At 44.2% G+C, this 15,339-nt stretch overlaps 1 protein-coding gene across 3 annotated transcripts in view; it reads left to right on the top strand.

Moving 5' to 3' along the window:
• The window catches only part of BckdhA (Branched chain keto acid dehydrogenase E1 subunit alpha), a 45,685-nt gene extending 30,598 nt beyond the window's left edge, over positions 1-15,087 (top strand). For 2 of the 3 annotated variants that reach the window (XM_022852982.2, XM_022852981.2), the window contains one exon: positions 14,318-15,087. In XM_022852982.2, coding sequence (XP_022708717.1) covers positions 14,318-14,488 — 171 coding nt within the window. In that variant the 3' untranslated portion in view covers positions 14,489-15,087. The remainder of the gene's footprint in view (positions 1-14,317) is intronic. The other variant, XM_086973099.1, reaches the window with a different exon arrangement.
• Positions 15,088-15,339: the final 252 nt, after the last annotated feature.

The following is a 15,339-nucleotide window of genomic DNA, read 5'->3' as shown; positions in this document are numbered from 1 at the left end:
TTTAGGGCAAGCTTGTTTAATTTTAGAAAAGTTGTTTACTTTGTCGCATTTTTAAAACACTTCCTTGAGCTAAAACTGCTCACTGACAGTGTACCTGTATAATTATCATTATTATATTTCCTGTTTTACGTCCAGTGCTGGGGCTGGTGGCTTGGAGCGCGAAACGAGGTACATTGACGTCACGGTTCAAACCTAAACCTATATAGGATTAGAAGGCAAACACGTTACCTACTGCGCTGTTACAAGGACCAGCTATAGGTACATTGTCTTTGTCATTGTGGATGCCATTTGGAATACATTATCAGTAGAAAGCATAGGGATACCCTTGCTAGTCTGATAGTAACGGTAAGCTGGTATTAAGAACTCTAATTATTTGAAAACATCAATGAGTTTTGAACTGGCCATCAAACCCGTGACCTCATCGTTACAGGCTCATCATCTCACCTAAGAAACTAGTGCAGTACTTTCTTCATTGTTGAAAACGTCTGTGGATTCCAGCAAGTCTCGCTATCTGGTTTATTTGGTGCATCGTGGCTGTGCCTGATTGCTCAATCCAAATATTTTGAATTTTTTTTGCATAGAAAACACACTGACAGGCATATGTTTCAAATACGCAAAGGGTTTGGCACTTCAAGTGTTTGTTAGTTGTCCTCGTCATCTGTTTCAACGCCATCTCGTTGAATGAAATGCCCGCCGTCGTACGCATTATGACAACAGTATGATTCAATGCAATATTATGCAAATACCGCTAGCCTACCACAAACAACAACGGTATCAACAATAATAATAGCTTCTTTGGCTGAAGCCAAACACCGCAGAGACGCGATGACCTTCTTTGTGGGCATCGCTGACAAGTAACGCACACACAATAGGAAGGGCTGCCATTGCGTGCAAAATGGCAGTTGTCATTCTTAGCGTGCAGGGTGACTTCGCGTTACTGTACATTCTAGCGAAATTCCCTTTCTTCCCCTTGCTTCACTCACTCGCCCTTCCTGACGCTTTGCTCCTTCGTCTTTCTTTAAGCGTCTTTGGCTGTTACTGCTGCCGCGGGCAGGATGCAACCTCTTCACTCGATACTACCTCCACCACTGCAGTGCCAAACAGCGGTAACATAGATACGAAATCGTCATTTGCTCCAACTCAAGCTACTACCCCCACTGCTTTTGCTGCCCCTAGCAACTTCCTTCAATAAAAGTGGTAATACGAGGCGCAAATGTGGATAACAAGGGAAAATGCAACTTGCATTGAATGCAGCTTACGAGAGTAACTTTTCGAGGCAGCATCTGGCCGGTTCTGCTGCTGGCCAAAACGATTTGAGTACCGCTGACGTCGAAAAGGAACGTGAAGCGCGCGGACATAGGGCTGGCAAGAGAAAAGCTGTTTAGATTGAACCGGGTATAGAACATCGACCTTTTTAGACGAGAGAGAGAGAGAGAGAAAAACAGGTACTCGAGCGCTGGTTGGACATTTAACATACGGGCGGTTGCTGTATTCTCACCTAGGTTACTGGCGAGTATTATTTTGGATCAAACAAAAGAGTCGAAATAGACACTGTACACGCTTCTAAATAGATTTGAAGCGGCCTTTTTTTTTGGTAGAAAGCGGTGTCGCGATTTGGCTGTATGCCTTACATAGGTAGTGGCCGTTAGCGCAGTATGCTGCCAGTGAATCGATTAACGGTAGTATATGAAAAATACGACTTATTTTATGCCGGTAAAGCTTGCCTAGGATGTACTTGGACGTATATTGAAATGTGCGTCGCGAATCATGCATAAAATTTAACAACAAAAACAATACCGGAAGCCATTGAAGCCTTGACAATGAATAGTTAGTCTGATGCACTCATTTATTGGTTTGGCCAAAGATTCATTTCGAGAATCGATGATCTGTCTCGATGGACTATCCCCATCTAAGCTAATGCGTCGATCTGGCTTGAAGCCAGCCACACTCATCAGGTCGAATCTGTTCAACGGAATTGCTCTCCTTCAAAATGTACAACAGACCATACACTTTACCGATATTGTACGCTAATATCAGCGTCTTACGTACGCGCACAAGCTGAGGGGCTAACATGTGCATACGTACACTTCGTAGCACTCTTATCGAAAACGGGCTTTAGAAGGCGAGTATACACTTTATATCCATGCTGGCTTCTTCAGTCCCGTTACCTTCCCGGCTTTTGCCATTGTTGTCGGAACCGATAGGGTCTTTGCAGGGACCGGCCACTCACCAACCACTGGACACTACTCTTACTGTGAGCTGTCAGCCCTTAGCGGCAAGAAACGCCGTGGAGAATATTGAGAATCTCACTTTTCAGGATCAGGATGCAAATGGTATGCTATTCTCGGCCGCGCGGCTAAGCCCCCATTCGTTGGCTGCCTTTTGCAGCATCGATTTGCCCCCCTGGGATGGGTACACTAGGTCAGGAGGGCAATTTCGTACCTACACCATTGAAGTGGTCCTTTTGCTTGCAATGTAGTACATGACCGACGAATCGACCATCCGACAGAGAAGGTCAGGGTATGGTACGAAAAACGAAGCTCCAACGATGGGCTATGTCCGGCACCCTACAGTAACTGTGCCTTTTTCCCTATACTCATGTCGTTCTGCTCCCTAAAATATGGGTTCACATGCCACTGTTTGAAATGGGATCTTTCTCATAGACTTCCTATGCGTATATATGCTTCGGGGGTGTGTAAAGAAACGAGGCCGATAGACACTCGCGCTCGGTCACACTAGAGGTGGTACACGGTACCGCTAGTGTTTCAGTAGCGGCAGTATTAGCACCGGCGACTGCCACGCAAGCAGTAGCTGCAAATAAGGCCACTTGTCCTTTCACCGTGAAACAGAAGCTGGGAATTGGAGACGCCCTACCATCACTCGTGCAGCTCACACTCGGCCAATCTTAGTCCTACTATGGTTCTTGGTTCTTGAGTTGCCCCATCCAGCGGTGGTTTTTTCCGGCCCCAAGGGGCGACCGAGGAGTGAGGCGGGCCTGCAAAGGGGTCCACTTTGCTACTTTGCCTATGCAGAACGCAGCAGAGATAGAATCGTCGTTCTCTGCTTGTCTTTCCTCTTGCTTTCGGTTTCTGTGTCTTTGTTTCGCAAGAAGAAAGAACGCCCCCTGGCTGGTGGCCAGGACGCATTCGATCAGCCGCAGAGCCTTAGAAGAGCAGGATGACAGGCAGCAATGATAACAGCGACAACAACAACAACGGCAACAGCGACATACGTGAATGGATGTCACCTCACTCAGAGTTATGCAGACGCGTCGTTCCACCAAGGGGCGCACTGGCCCCATCATGAAGTACAACCGTGTAATCTTTGTGGGATAGACAAAAGTAGCAAATGAGAAAGCGCTTTATCAAACGGATTCGCAGATGCGCAGAGCATGGCCGGTTATGGTGAAAATGTAGAAGTTAAACGAGAAGGATTGCCGAGAAGGTTGAAAAGAAAACTTCGTGTGAAAAGTAGTGATTGTGGTGGTAAAAATTTAGAGTGGCGGCGGCGGCGGCGGCTTTTGACCAGGCGCCTCAATTAGATAAATATATTTTAGATAAACACGTTGCTATAAAAGGTACTTGTTTTCGCTTTGGTCACTAAAATGTAGATACTTATGTTTGTTAGATATCTAAGCCATGTTTGTATAATCAGATTGCGTTGTTCCTACCTTCTAAGGTACTTTCTGCACTTGCATGTAGGAATCTAGTAAAGTTTACGACGGATCGGCTTATTTGAAAATTTTTTGTAGCTGTGACCATACAATAACATCGTGAAATCCAGCGCCCATGCCAAAACTTTTCAGTATTGGCTGAATAGTAACGATCTTCATCTATACCAATATCTTCGTGCATTTACTTATCTTCTTCAATGCCATACTCGAATACCTTGGTATATTTCAAGCATGCAAGTTTCATAGGGTGCTGTACATATATTCTTAGCACACGAGAGTTTGTCAAGATCGTTCACCTTCTAATCCATTGCCTGTAAATAGGCAAATATCATTTCAGTACGCGCCGTTAGTAGCTACGCCCGAGCGCACTCTCTGATTCTGAAATCTCTCTCAGCATCACCACCTTCATGGGTGTCCTCATGATCACAACGGGCTCAAGCTACCATTATCCCGTGTGTCTCTATACCCCAGATTTTATTGGTCCCTTGAATACAGACCGATATTTCGTCTTCAACCCCCTCTGTCTATTTTGCGCCTTTATGTGAGTACGTGGATGTGTGCGTGCGCGTTTGAACGTGTATATCCATCCCGTGTCCTTTCCGTGTCATCGGGTTCCCGTACGCGAGCTTGTTCTGTTTGTGTGAGACTGTTTTATTGATGGTATACACATTAGTGTATACGGACACCTCAAAAATCTATCTGTATATGGACATAGGGCGTGTCCCCATAAACGCGTACGTAATGCTCGCGCCCCGACTAATATCGAATGATCGACGCTTGATTTGTGATGACGCGCTGTCGCCTATCCTTGTTTATACCTATTGGCTTATTTGTTTCTTGGGTTGATTCGGATAATGCCGATGTTCCTGACCGGTTCTGCATTTTGAACTGCATCATCTCGACTAGTCCTAGAATCCCCAAGGCCAGAGGCGAGGTTGAACAGATATGTTCCACAATGACTAGGACAGAAACGAGCAGGCGACGCTCCCCGTGATGTGATCACGTGTTTGCATAGCCAATTGCATTCACTCCCACTTACTTCCGCATGAGGGGTTCGCTGCGACAACAAATTTTCTTTTTCCTCTATTCTGCCCCCAGCCTCGATGAAAATTGTCTCACTTCGTATGCGTTTGCTGCTGTGCCGTGGCGTCTGTTCTATTTCGACGGTGGAGCTCGTGCGTGTTGTTCCCTTGTATTCTCTGGGCTATAGAAGTGATTTTACTTTTAAATGGGAATGTTAAAAGCGCTAATAATCAGGAAAGCCGATGGACTAAGATGCGAAGCAGAGTCTATCAATGAGATCAGCTGTGTTTGCCCTGTAGTTTTTCATTAGTTACGTACTGTGAAGATGAAGCCGAGTTGTTTTTCTTCCATAAGGAAGTATCATCTATTATTGTTACGCTTAGATACGATGTATCTGCTTGAGCTGATTATCTTCAATGTCAATGATTGAACGAGTACGCTTACATCATTGAGCTATTCTATTTTTAATGCATAAATAAATATGTAAATAAATGACAAGCTCTTTTGAACACGAAATGCTCAGACTGACAAAGTAATACTATATGGAATAGACGTTTTCCAACCATACGCCATGGCAACCATCTTTGATGCAAGACGACTTTTTCCAAGTTTAGAAAACCAAAAAAAAAAAAAAACATTTAGATTCATTTAAATGGCTAATTTTATCGTTCTCTTTGTTACATTTGTGAGAACAAAAACCCCTAGAATGACCGAAACACTATTTAAGCCTACGCTCGTCCAACTGTGCGAAATCGATTACGCAGCCAGGTTCGGCGCGGGTCGTTCTTTTGTTCTTCGATGGCTTTCGTAACAATCTTAGTTTCCGATTTTTTTTTTCAAAACTTCCAAAGTCTCTGGGCCGATTTCTGTTTCTGGCTGCGGACGAAAACCTCGAGCGGCGTAAGACGCAGATTCAATTTTATGCATCGCCAAACAGAGCGGCAGATCTGCCTTCGTTTGAATGTTGCCAACTGGTTGAATAGCGCGATACGTTACCCGTTCTCAGCCTGACCGGTCACTGATCAAAGCAGTGCAGAAGACTCTTGCCTTGCGTTTTTTAGCTTGTATGAGCGAAACTCGCCAGATCGCACGGCTTTATTCTCGGCTAAGCTGTTGTCTTTTTTTTGTTGTATATTTTTCAATTTACGAAAAACTCAAAAAAATTCTCTATTTGACGAACCGAAGACAATAGAGATGTCATTTTTGTGAGGTTACCGTAGTGGCCATGGTATCGATTGTGCCGAATTTGGTCACCTGAATCTGAATTATGTTCCGTGTGACGGAAAGTGTTAAACGTAGAGTATGCATTTTATGGGGTTCCCATCTAGTGTGTCTGAGCTAACCTATCTCTAGGAGAGATTAAAAATTATTTGTTTATTATCAGACATAGTGATAGCAAGAAGCGAGGCTGAAAAACATATTATTTGAGTACCTATCGGAATGCATGTGGTTTTTGTGAGTACCTCTGGGATGTTAGGCTCGGGACTCGTCAGGTCCCGCCGGCGGTTTCCGTCAGAATTATGCGATAGACAAAAACGAATGTAGATACAATACGAAGGATTTTGTCTAAATGAGACCAATCTTACAAAAGCGAATAGGGAGTTGGTTTTTATCCGCCTATAAATTATAAGTGTAGATTGTAATTTACAGAGTTTCAATTCGATCTCGTACTTGCACTTAACCACCAAGTCGGTGCACTGAAATTACACTATGGAAACCATTTCAACATACAATCAATAAACATTATATATAATTAACAGTTACAAGCGTGTAGTACAATGTAACACTGTATTGTTGGTAAAGGGCGTGCCACTAGACATCGTTATTGTTTCCTGTTGTATATTTTTAAGTTATCCGTAAAGTACAATTTAGTTCAAGTAATAACTTATTTATTTTTATCTATTGCCTCGATAGGGCCATGTTGATTTCTTTTTCATATTGATTTTCTCTGAGAAAACCCTGAACAATCCTTTGTCATCTTGGAATTATAACATATCATTATGCCTTAATTATTAACGCCAGTTCCGGTAGCCACTCCTTGCCTACAATAAGACCGTGTATATGATCAATACCAGCCCAGGGGAAATTCAATAGTCCAAGGTACCATGGTGTGCCGTGACCTCTGACTATAAATCAACTTGCGAGTTGAATCGGCATTGCCACTCTAAGGAACAGCCGGCAGCCACTGCACGCCAGGAACCTCCGCCCCCCGCCTCCATTGAATACATCTAGTAGATGTAGTCGTATTGTTGATATTGATCAAGTTTTAAACGGGATCTTCCCCAAACCCTTGTATTTGCCTTGTTGAACATTAAACTATCTCAGGTTCCTGGGTTACGCTCTGCGGGTGACATGGACAGGACTGGATGGATAGCCGATTCGTAGCAGGGCGAACATATCAATGCCGATACGCTATTTGAAGCATCGATCAGTTCGGGGGTAGGGGGGTGTTGTTGATGTGGGTGATGAGAGTACGCAGCGTGTGGGTGGTAGTGGCTGCTGTTGTCGAGATTGAGGTACGCGGGGGGGATCTAGACTGGTGTTCAGATCAACGTTAGGGCGAGATATGAGAGAAGTGTCTGAGGTAAAGGCTGATGCGGGTACGGATGTACCGATAAAGTAAATATATTGTTATTAATTATTGTTTTTCTGATCGTTCTTATTCGTTCATTGGAGTTTAGGGTCTGGTAGAAAGTAACGCTTTCAAATTGGGGACGTACCTTAACTGTAGTGTGCAAATATTCTGGAGTCATCTGTACACGGTGCAACGTTTCCGTTAATGTTAACTGTATCTGTATAAACAATGCCTGTTTGTAGACTACAGAATCATTGCATTTGATCTTAAGTGGTTCAGCAAATATTTATTTTTATATATGTACCTCGAAGTAAAACACTTTAATGGAATATAACCATTCCATTATATATAGAACCAATATTCCATCCCTATGGAGAAGCAATATTTTTTTAATACCTTGTTTTTATTATTATTACCATTATGGTCTTGTGAATGTTGCAAAATCTAATTCTTATAATTTTTACAATAACTGTGTTAGTTTCACTAAAAATTCTAGAGAAAATAATTCCAAATTCACACCGACAAGCCACCGCCAACTTTCTTTGTTATCCATACGTATATCAATTTTATTATATAGTAATGCAATCTAATGTTGTAAGTAGCTTGTTCGGAGGTAATTGCCCCGTTTTCATTTTGTATGCATCTGTCTCCCAGCAACTAGCTTTTTGGTCAGAGATGGTTTGTAGGTGCCCTTTTTTTCGACAGCACTACGAGACCCGCCCGGTGTTGATATTCAGGGGTTGTAGCACCTCGCCCCCGATATGTTATCTGGCTCCCCCAATCCTGTCTGCACCTTCGGTCATCCATCGCGATCCCATTGCTTGTCTGTTTACCAGCAGACTTCCTTTTCCTGCATGGCCCCGTTCGGAGGCTCCTTGAAAATCTTCATTTTCTCTAAAAAGAAAGAGATCTTACCCAAGACACCTCATGCCTTCTTCTTCGCCTTTTCTGCGTGCTTTTGTTCAGAATAACGCGAAAGAAGTGGCTTGCAACTAGCACAGCCTTACTCAACGACACCAGCAACTGAAGCTGCGTGCCGCCGGACTAAAGAGCGTTGCCTATCTTCACAGGTAGGGAAAGACCCCCGAAGGATAAACGGGCAACTAGCATTCGTCGTAGGTAGCCAGTAAGCCGGTCATCTGTCGCTGGGCAGAAGGATCTATCAGTGAAATGGATCACCGTTACTCCTTGTCGAACGCGTTGGTCTGCGAATGGCAGCTGTGTAGGGCAACGGTCTACAAGCCCAATTTAAACAGCAGTTCTGCGAGCGATTTCAGCGACTAGCTACGACAAATGGCGGCGAAAGCTATCATTCCGGCATGGTTTTCACGGGTCTCGTTGGAGCCCAATTTTAGCTGTTAGTGTCGATCTCGTCGAGCTCGAATAAATTGCTTGAATTTACTCCTCAGTTAACAATAGGCGACTAAGTAACTAATAGAGTGATAACCACTGAAGCCAAGGACTCTTTCAGCCAACACGTTGTTGACATTTGAACCTTGATGCGTTGACAAGGTAACTCATAACGAAAGATTAGCCTACCTCATTAATACTAATACTATGGTAACTGTGACCAAACCGTCGCTTATGACATCACTATCTATAAGTACACGATACGACTATGCAGGATACTGCGTATGCCGTATTCATCGTCCGCCCAAAGCTCAGCATCGCGCTATTCTCCGTTCCGTTTCAAAATCGTTTGAACTACGATAGCTGTTTATTAGATTTTGTTCTTCCTAGATCCTATTTTTCTTAAGCAACGTAAAGAGTAGTTATATCTCCGTTGGAACCGCCGATTTACCCCATTGTCTTGTGCATCCCAGCATTTTCTCCTTTATCTATGTCTGGCATTGAACAGCGAAGCTGCCAGCGTTCTTCCTTGGAGAGCAGGGAAGCGGTCATCCTCAGCAGCGTAGCTCTTTGTTTGAAACTATTTTTTCTGTTCTTGCATTGCGGTGCACAGTAGAGAAAACAAAGAGTGAGGAGGGACAAATAAGCGAGAATGCTTCGAGAAGCAGGTCGGCCGAGCTAAAAAGACCTCGTTCAGCGGAAAAGAACCCTCAAAGCAGCGGAGACGAACGCTTGCCGGGCATGCGACCGATAAGTAAGGGGCAATCTGTCAGCGCTGCCGGACAGAGCACGAGTGAGCTACTGGCACCCCCCAAAAGAAGTGGGGGTTTGAAAAGGGTGCGCAAATTTGAATGTGATGATATCCCTAGTAGAAGCAGCGGGCGTGTTCGACGGAGGAGCAGGCAGGAGATCCTTTTCGAAGCTCTGGGACGGTCGAGCGCTCGCATACCCGTATCGTTGCGCTCAGAACTAGAGATTGCTAAATAAAGGAAGGAGGACGCCAGCTTGCCGCGTGAATCTTAGGCGTGCCTTAGGGACAAGGTAGGACAAGAGTGGAGAAACAGTGAAATATTAGAGTGAGAGTGAAAAGGAAGGAAAGAAGGAACATAGAAGAGAGGGGACGAGAAAAGTGGAGAGTACGAAAGAGAAAATGCAAGGGGGACAGAAACCCAATAACCGAAATGCAGTAGTAGCAGCAAGGTGCTCCATTGGCCGTCACCGTCACCGTCGTCACCGTCACCGTCACCGTCGTCGTCGTCGTTGTTGTTGTTGTTGTTGTTGTTGTCCACAAGTAGATTAAAGCCATCCAATCAAACAATTTCGTGTCAAGAATTTTTTTGCCATGGCCCTACAATGTCTCCTGACTTTGTATTTGATCTTCTTTCTTTTCTATCGCACGCAGCAAGTATTTCGACTCAGTTTGCGCTTGCTGCTAGGTTTGTTTAACAAGTGGAATATTATCTGTGAACCTTTTCTACATTTAAATGCAGCCGGCAATCACAGAAGCGCCAAAGGAGATTCTGGGCGACGCTTTGCATTGGCAACAGGTCCAGCCATTATCTCCCGTACGCCTTTGCAATGTCAGATCCACCAGCGCTCAGAAAATGTGCACAAAGAGACCTAAGCAGAAAGGCGCTCGGAAAAGAGGTCCAAACCAGCCACCGGTCAGCGAAATCGTCTTCAACCTTCGGTACCGGCACGGCGACGGTTGTTATTGTCGGCTGACGAATCGTTGAGTTGTCCAATCGTCATCACGCCAATGCCAGTAGAACTGAACGAGGAGATCCGCGGGCCCATTGGAAATCTGCCTTCCTTAGCTCCTAGTCTACTGTTACGACCTAGTAGGGACGAATTGGGACGGCTCAGGGGACTCAAGGCGGATTGAGCCAATGCGCGGACTTTGCCCACGATGGCATGGGCAAATCTTTTCGACGAATCGTTTGAAAGGGAAAAAATGTGTGCGCCAGCTAGTAGGCAATGCAATGTAATGCGTTGCGAAACCGAACGGCGTCGTAGGCGAACAGAAACCATAGAGGGCAACCAAGAGAAATATCCAATATAAAATCAAATGGCACCGCTTTATTTACATTTTCATTGCTGAATGCGTTGGTTTTTCTGGCACAGTGATGGTGGCGGTGGCAACAACAACAACCGAACGACTCCCGCTGAAATCGGTGAAGCCGTTGGTGGGCTTGGTCTGTCTTGGCCTTCGGCATTTCTACACTAGCGTCCTACTTGCACTCTGTTAGACAGCGATTGCTAGGCCAGTGGAAAAACGAAGCATAACTCGGCCTGCAAACGTCGCCTGTAAAGATTGTATCCCACTGGGATTCGGAAAGCAGAAATACGCATTGCATTTATATAAAATTGGAGTACTCGAATGTATAATGGTTGTACGGTCATATGACTCTTCCCGCTAAAATCGGCCTGTATGGGCTTGTCGGAATTGAAAAGCCTGCATGCGCAAATCAGATCAGGTGCTACCCAAACGCTTTATTAAAAAATTATGCCGAATAGATGCATCGTCTAAATAATCAAAGAGTTTCTTACCCCTTTTGGAACCGTTTTTCGGTTTTATACCAATAACGCTGCCAGAAACCAACATGGCCACGAGGTCGTGAGCTTATACCTCACAACTTCTGCGGCAGTGATTAAGAGACCTCTGAAAACCGAAGGTACTCCAGGCTGAAGGTCAGCTAAACACAAAAAACCTTATTAGTTCATTATATTATATAGGCGTTATGCGGTCTCTAAATTTAGAATAATTCTGGCGAACTGTTTATGGTGGCACGAATGCATCCATCCGCTACTTTTGGCACCAAATAAAAGCCAGTTCTTTCTGGAAGAAGCCAGCGAACTCGTCATGGCAGAGGTAGTGCGTCCTTTTCTGGATCTGAGCAAATATCAGTTATATTCCTATACATATTCTTATATATATTCTTATATATATATATATATATATATATACATGTTCACATTGGACGAGGCGTCAACAAGATTAGGCACGTTCTTTTTTACTCAAAATGGACGGTTTACGTCATTGCCAGCTTTCATGCAGCTTCTGAAAAATCCACAGAAAGTTTTCAAATCAAAGAATTCTCAATGTAGTTTAATTTTTAAAAGCTCAAAAAGCCATTTTTGATTTTGCGCTACTTTGGATGGAGACATCTTAACCATTTGTGCTGAACTCCTCGTCAGCTACAGCCGTCACGTACTGACGATACGGCGTGTTCAATTCCGGTCTCCAAACGCTTATTCCGGTTTTACCTTTTGTACTTTTACCTTACTGAAGTGTGTCTATAGTCGGTTACGAAGCTAGACCACAGCTTACTAAATGTCCCCACGTTAAATTGGCAAACGCGTTACCACTGTACCTCTACGGGGTCTATCTATCTGTGTACGCAGTAAGCACGGCTGCGCCTCATGTGTCTCGTTTCTCGACAGACTTTTCTCTCGTCGTCCATCCTGACGCTAGCTTTATACGCTTTCTCGCATTGGTCTTCGCTTTCTTAGTACGTGGTAATGCGCCTCGCTCACGATCTTCGTCCATATGGACACGCACGTGTGGACGAAAGTCCTACACAACCGAGATGTTTGGCTTCCGGTGCTTTATACGTTGGCCCAGTTTCAAATAGCGGCGTCATCAGCAACCAACCGTTGTCGCGTCTAGCGCTTCCCCTATCCGCTGTGGCGGTACTACTACGCCACTACCGCTACTGAATCGAGCCGGAAGTGGTTTCCCCGTCAACTTCCGGTCGCGACTCATCCACCTCGTCGTCGTTATGGAACGGGGCGTACGTCATCCTGTGCCTGCTGCTGCACTTTGTCGGCGTCAAAGTCGCCAGTGTGACGTTACCTGCCGCCCCGTTATGGCGGTCCCGTGGAAGTGGGTCCGTGTTTTCATTCAAATATTTCATACTTTATTCGTCTTGCCACACATCCACCCTCACTATGGTTGTAGGCATCATCGAGTTGGCTTGCGGAATCGTTCTTCCGTTTTCAGCGGTAGCACCAACGATAGTAACGTCTTTGGTCATCCAACTTAACTCAAAAACCTCACATTCGAGACCTCCGTCAGCTCGACACCCGCCGCTGGGTCGCGGTGGCGGTGAGCAGTTGCGGCAACGTTAGTGGTTATTACTATTGCTGCTGCTGTGGTCTTGGGGGCAGGCAGACTGCAAACCGGGATAGACCAAACAAGGCCTGACTGCGTAGGCCTGCATGGCCGGCAAGTGCAGTGGCCCTCGTGATGTTACCCCGGTCGCACTCTAACAAAACCTAACGCCCTTTTCCGGTTTAGGAGAATTGATATCCTGAGCGCCCCGGGTAGTGCGCTATGGTTATCGCCGTGCTTCCTTCTGGTCATGGTGCTTGTAGCGTAAGAAAAGCCGTGACAGCAAACGGGGGTCGGAGACCACAGGACGGGAGAGGCTTTCATATGCCCCTAGTAGTTTATTTTGGTTACGCGTAGAAAGAAACGCCAGCACCCTATCGTTTCCATGGCCGTCTTCGTCGCACCCGTGAACTGACGGAGGGTCAGGGCCCTTCGTAAATGAAAAAATCCCCTTAAAAGCCCTTTTCTTCCCATATGAAGTTCACGGGAGATTGCGACATCGAAGAGCCAACTAGATCTGACGCTACGATGCAACCGCTTCCTTTCCGAGAACTTCCGGAACGGCCAGCATATTCCACTTCGCCCACAAATAGACCTATCGAAGTCATCGACGAATCCTTTTTCAGTCGAGCGCAGTGCTGGCCAACGTAACTATTGCCATGGTGCTTTGATACTGAAATGCCGCTGCATTGAAACGATCATTGGTGGCCTTACTAATGGCAGTAGTAATACTGACAAGAATGACTCCACGAGCAGTTAAATTGCCCCAGGTTAGATCACCGTGTTCATCAGATGAACTGGACAGCATACGAATTCTGACTTCAAAGATTTTCCTCCTCTATTTGTTATTAAATAATAATGCTTAACATTTTGTTTGTTGCAGACACAAACGTTGTATTTATTTCGGCTGAGGTACTGACCCTACTTTTAGTACGTTATCATCGTTCGAGGAAAATAAATATAATTACAGAGTAGATATTTATTTAAAACACAGCCATAGGCAGTACCAGGGTCGTTTTTGGTCGCTGAGTCTTTTTAATATACTATTAATTTGTGATTCTCGTCATTTAATGAAATAGTATGATGAAAGAACTGAATGAATACGGTGTGTATTGAAACGTAATGAAAGGGCACCAGATTAAGTATATCAGCTTCTCTGATGCCTCGTGAAGTGAACGTTTACAGTATTCCATATGCCGCATACCTTAGTTATTATACTGATTCGCAATAATTTCATTATCCTAATCATCATTTTACTAATTGATTTGCTAGTAAGTCGGTGTAGAAAGGGGTTAAAAATTATTTTGCCTTCATTTTCGATGGTAGTACTATTTTATCGAGTACCTGGCGTGAAAAAAATCACAATGTTACATGCCCTCTGTTGCCACCCCTCCTAGGATTTCATTACCCAGATTTTCCTTAGGATGGCAATTATTCATAACCTATAACGTTCCACATTCGCATGGCTATCGCATAAAGGACATCTAAAAAATGCTCTGCTGTTTGCTTTTAGCGTTCAGATTGCTTATTTTCTCTGCCGCGTGCTACTAATCCTAAAATTTGGGTTCAATGCATGTTATAGATCTTGACAAACTTCCAGGAAGGTGAGCGCGTAAAAAAACCTTCAGTCGACTTCATGTTCACTGATGTCTATGAAGAAATCCCAGCACACCTTCAAGTGCAAAGAGACGAGCTACGAGAGCACCTCAAGGAATACGGGAAGTACTATCCCGTCGAGCAATTTCAGGACTGATTAAACGACGGTGAAACGATATATTTCTCAAATAGCTATATGCATAGAGAAGCACATGAAATAGTTTTTTTTTCTAAATAGTTTGTTGTTTTTTGTTGGTGTCATAATTCTATAATTAGGTGTTATAAGCTGCGTAGCGCTCAATGGACGTCTACGTTTTTTGCAAAAATTACAAACGCTGCAAGTTTTAATTTCAATTTTTTAACGTTAGTCTGCCAATGACGTAAACGGCGTTAGCTGTTGATGCGACAGTAAGCCTTTCCTGCAGGAAAAGTAGGAAACTGGAGGCACAGAATGCGATCGAACGAAATGTATGGTAACGAACGTTCGCGAGCAATCACAATAAGGTTCGTTCGTGAAGATAATTAGTTAATACGCAGTTGGTGATTATAATATATTTTTACTTATAATACGTCCTAATATAAATAACTTTTGATGCAGATACAACAACGAGAGTAGACGTTGCGGTTATATTTTTTGTTATATATAAACAACGTATCTGTGAACCACCTAAACGCATGAATATAGTTGTTCCGGAGCAGATACAAAATGTTTTTCATTTCAATAAAGAATGATTATATTTTTTTTTATAGATCATACACGACTGTATTCGTACTATCATTATTATCACTACCACTATCTGTTCGTTCTCAAACGTTACGTGTTCATTATGAGACGCTTTAATGACGTTTCTTCCTAACCTCGATTTCAAAACTTGCATTCGATAGTGCATACACAATAAGGTACGACATACTATACTTGGAACTTCCTGTCACCCAACAGTGACCACAAACTGCCATAACTGTAAGAGAAAAGGCCTGAACAGATGAGCGTCCCCGTGTCCGAAAAGT

This window comes from Varroa jacobsoni, unplaced genomic scaffold, assembly GCF_002532875.2.
Source record: "Varroa jacobsoni isolate VJ856 unplaced genomic scaffold, vjacob_1.0 contig01263, whole genome shotgun sequence".
Classification (NCBI taxonomy): Eukaryota; Metazoa; Arthropoda; class Arachnida; order Mesostigmata; family Varroidae; genus Varroa; species Varroa jacobsoni.
This window is presented reverse-complemented; position numbering and strand designations above follow the sequence as displayed.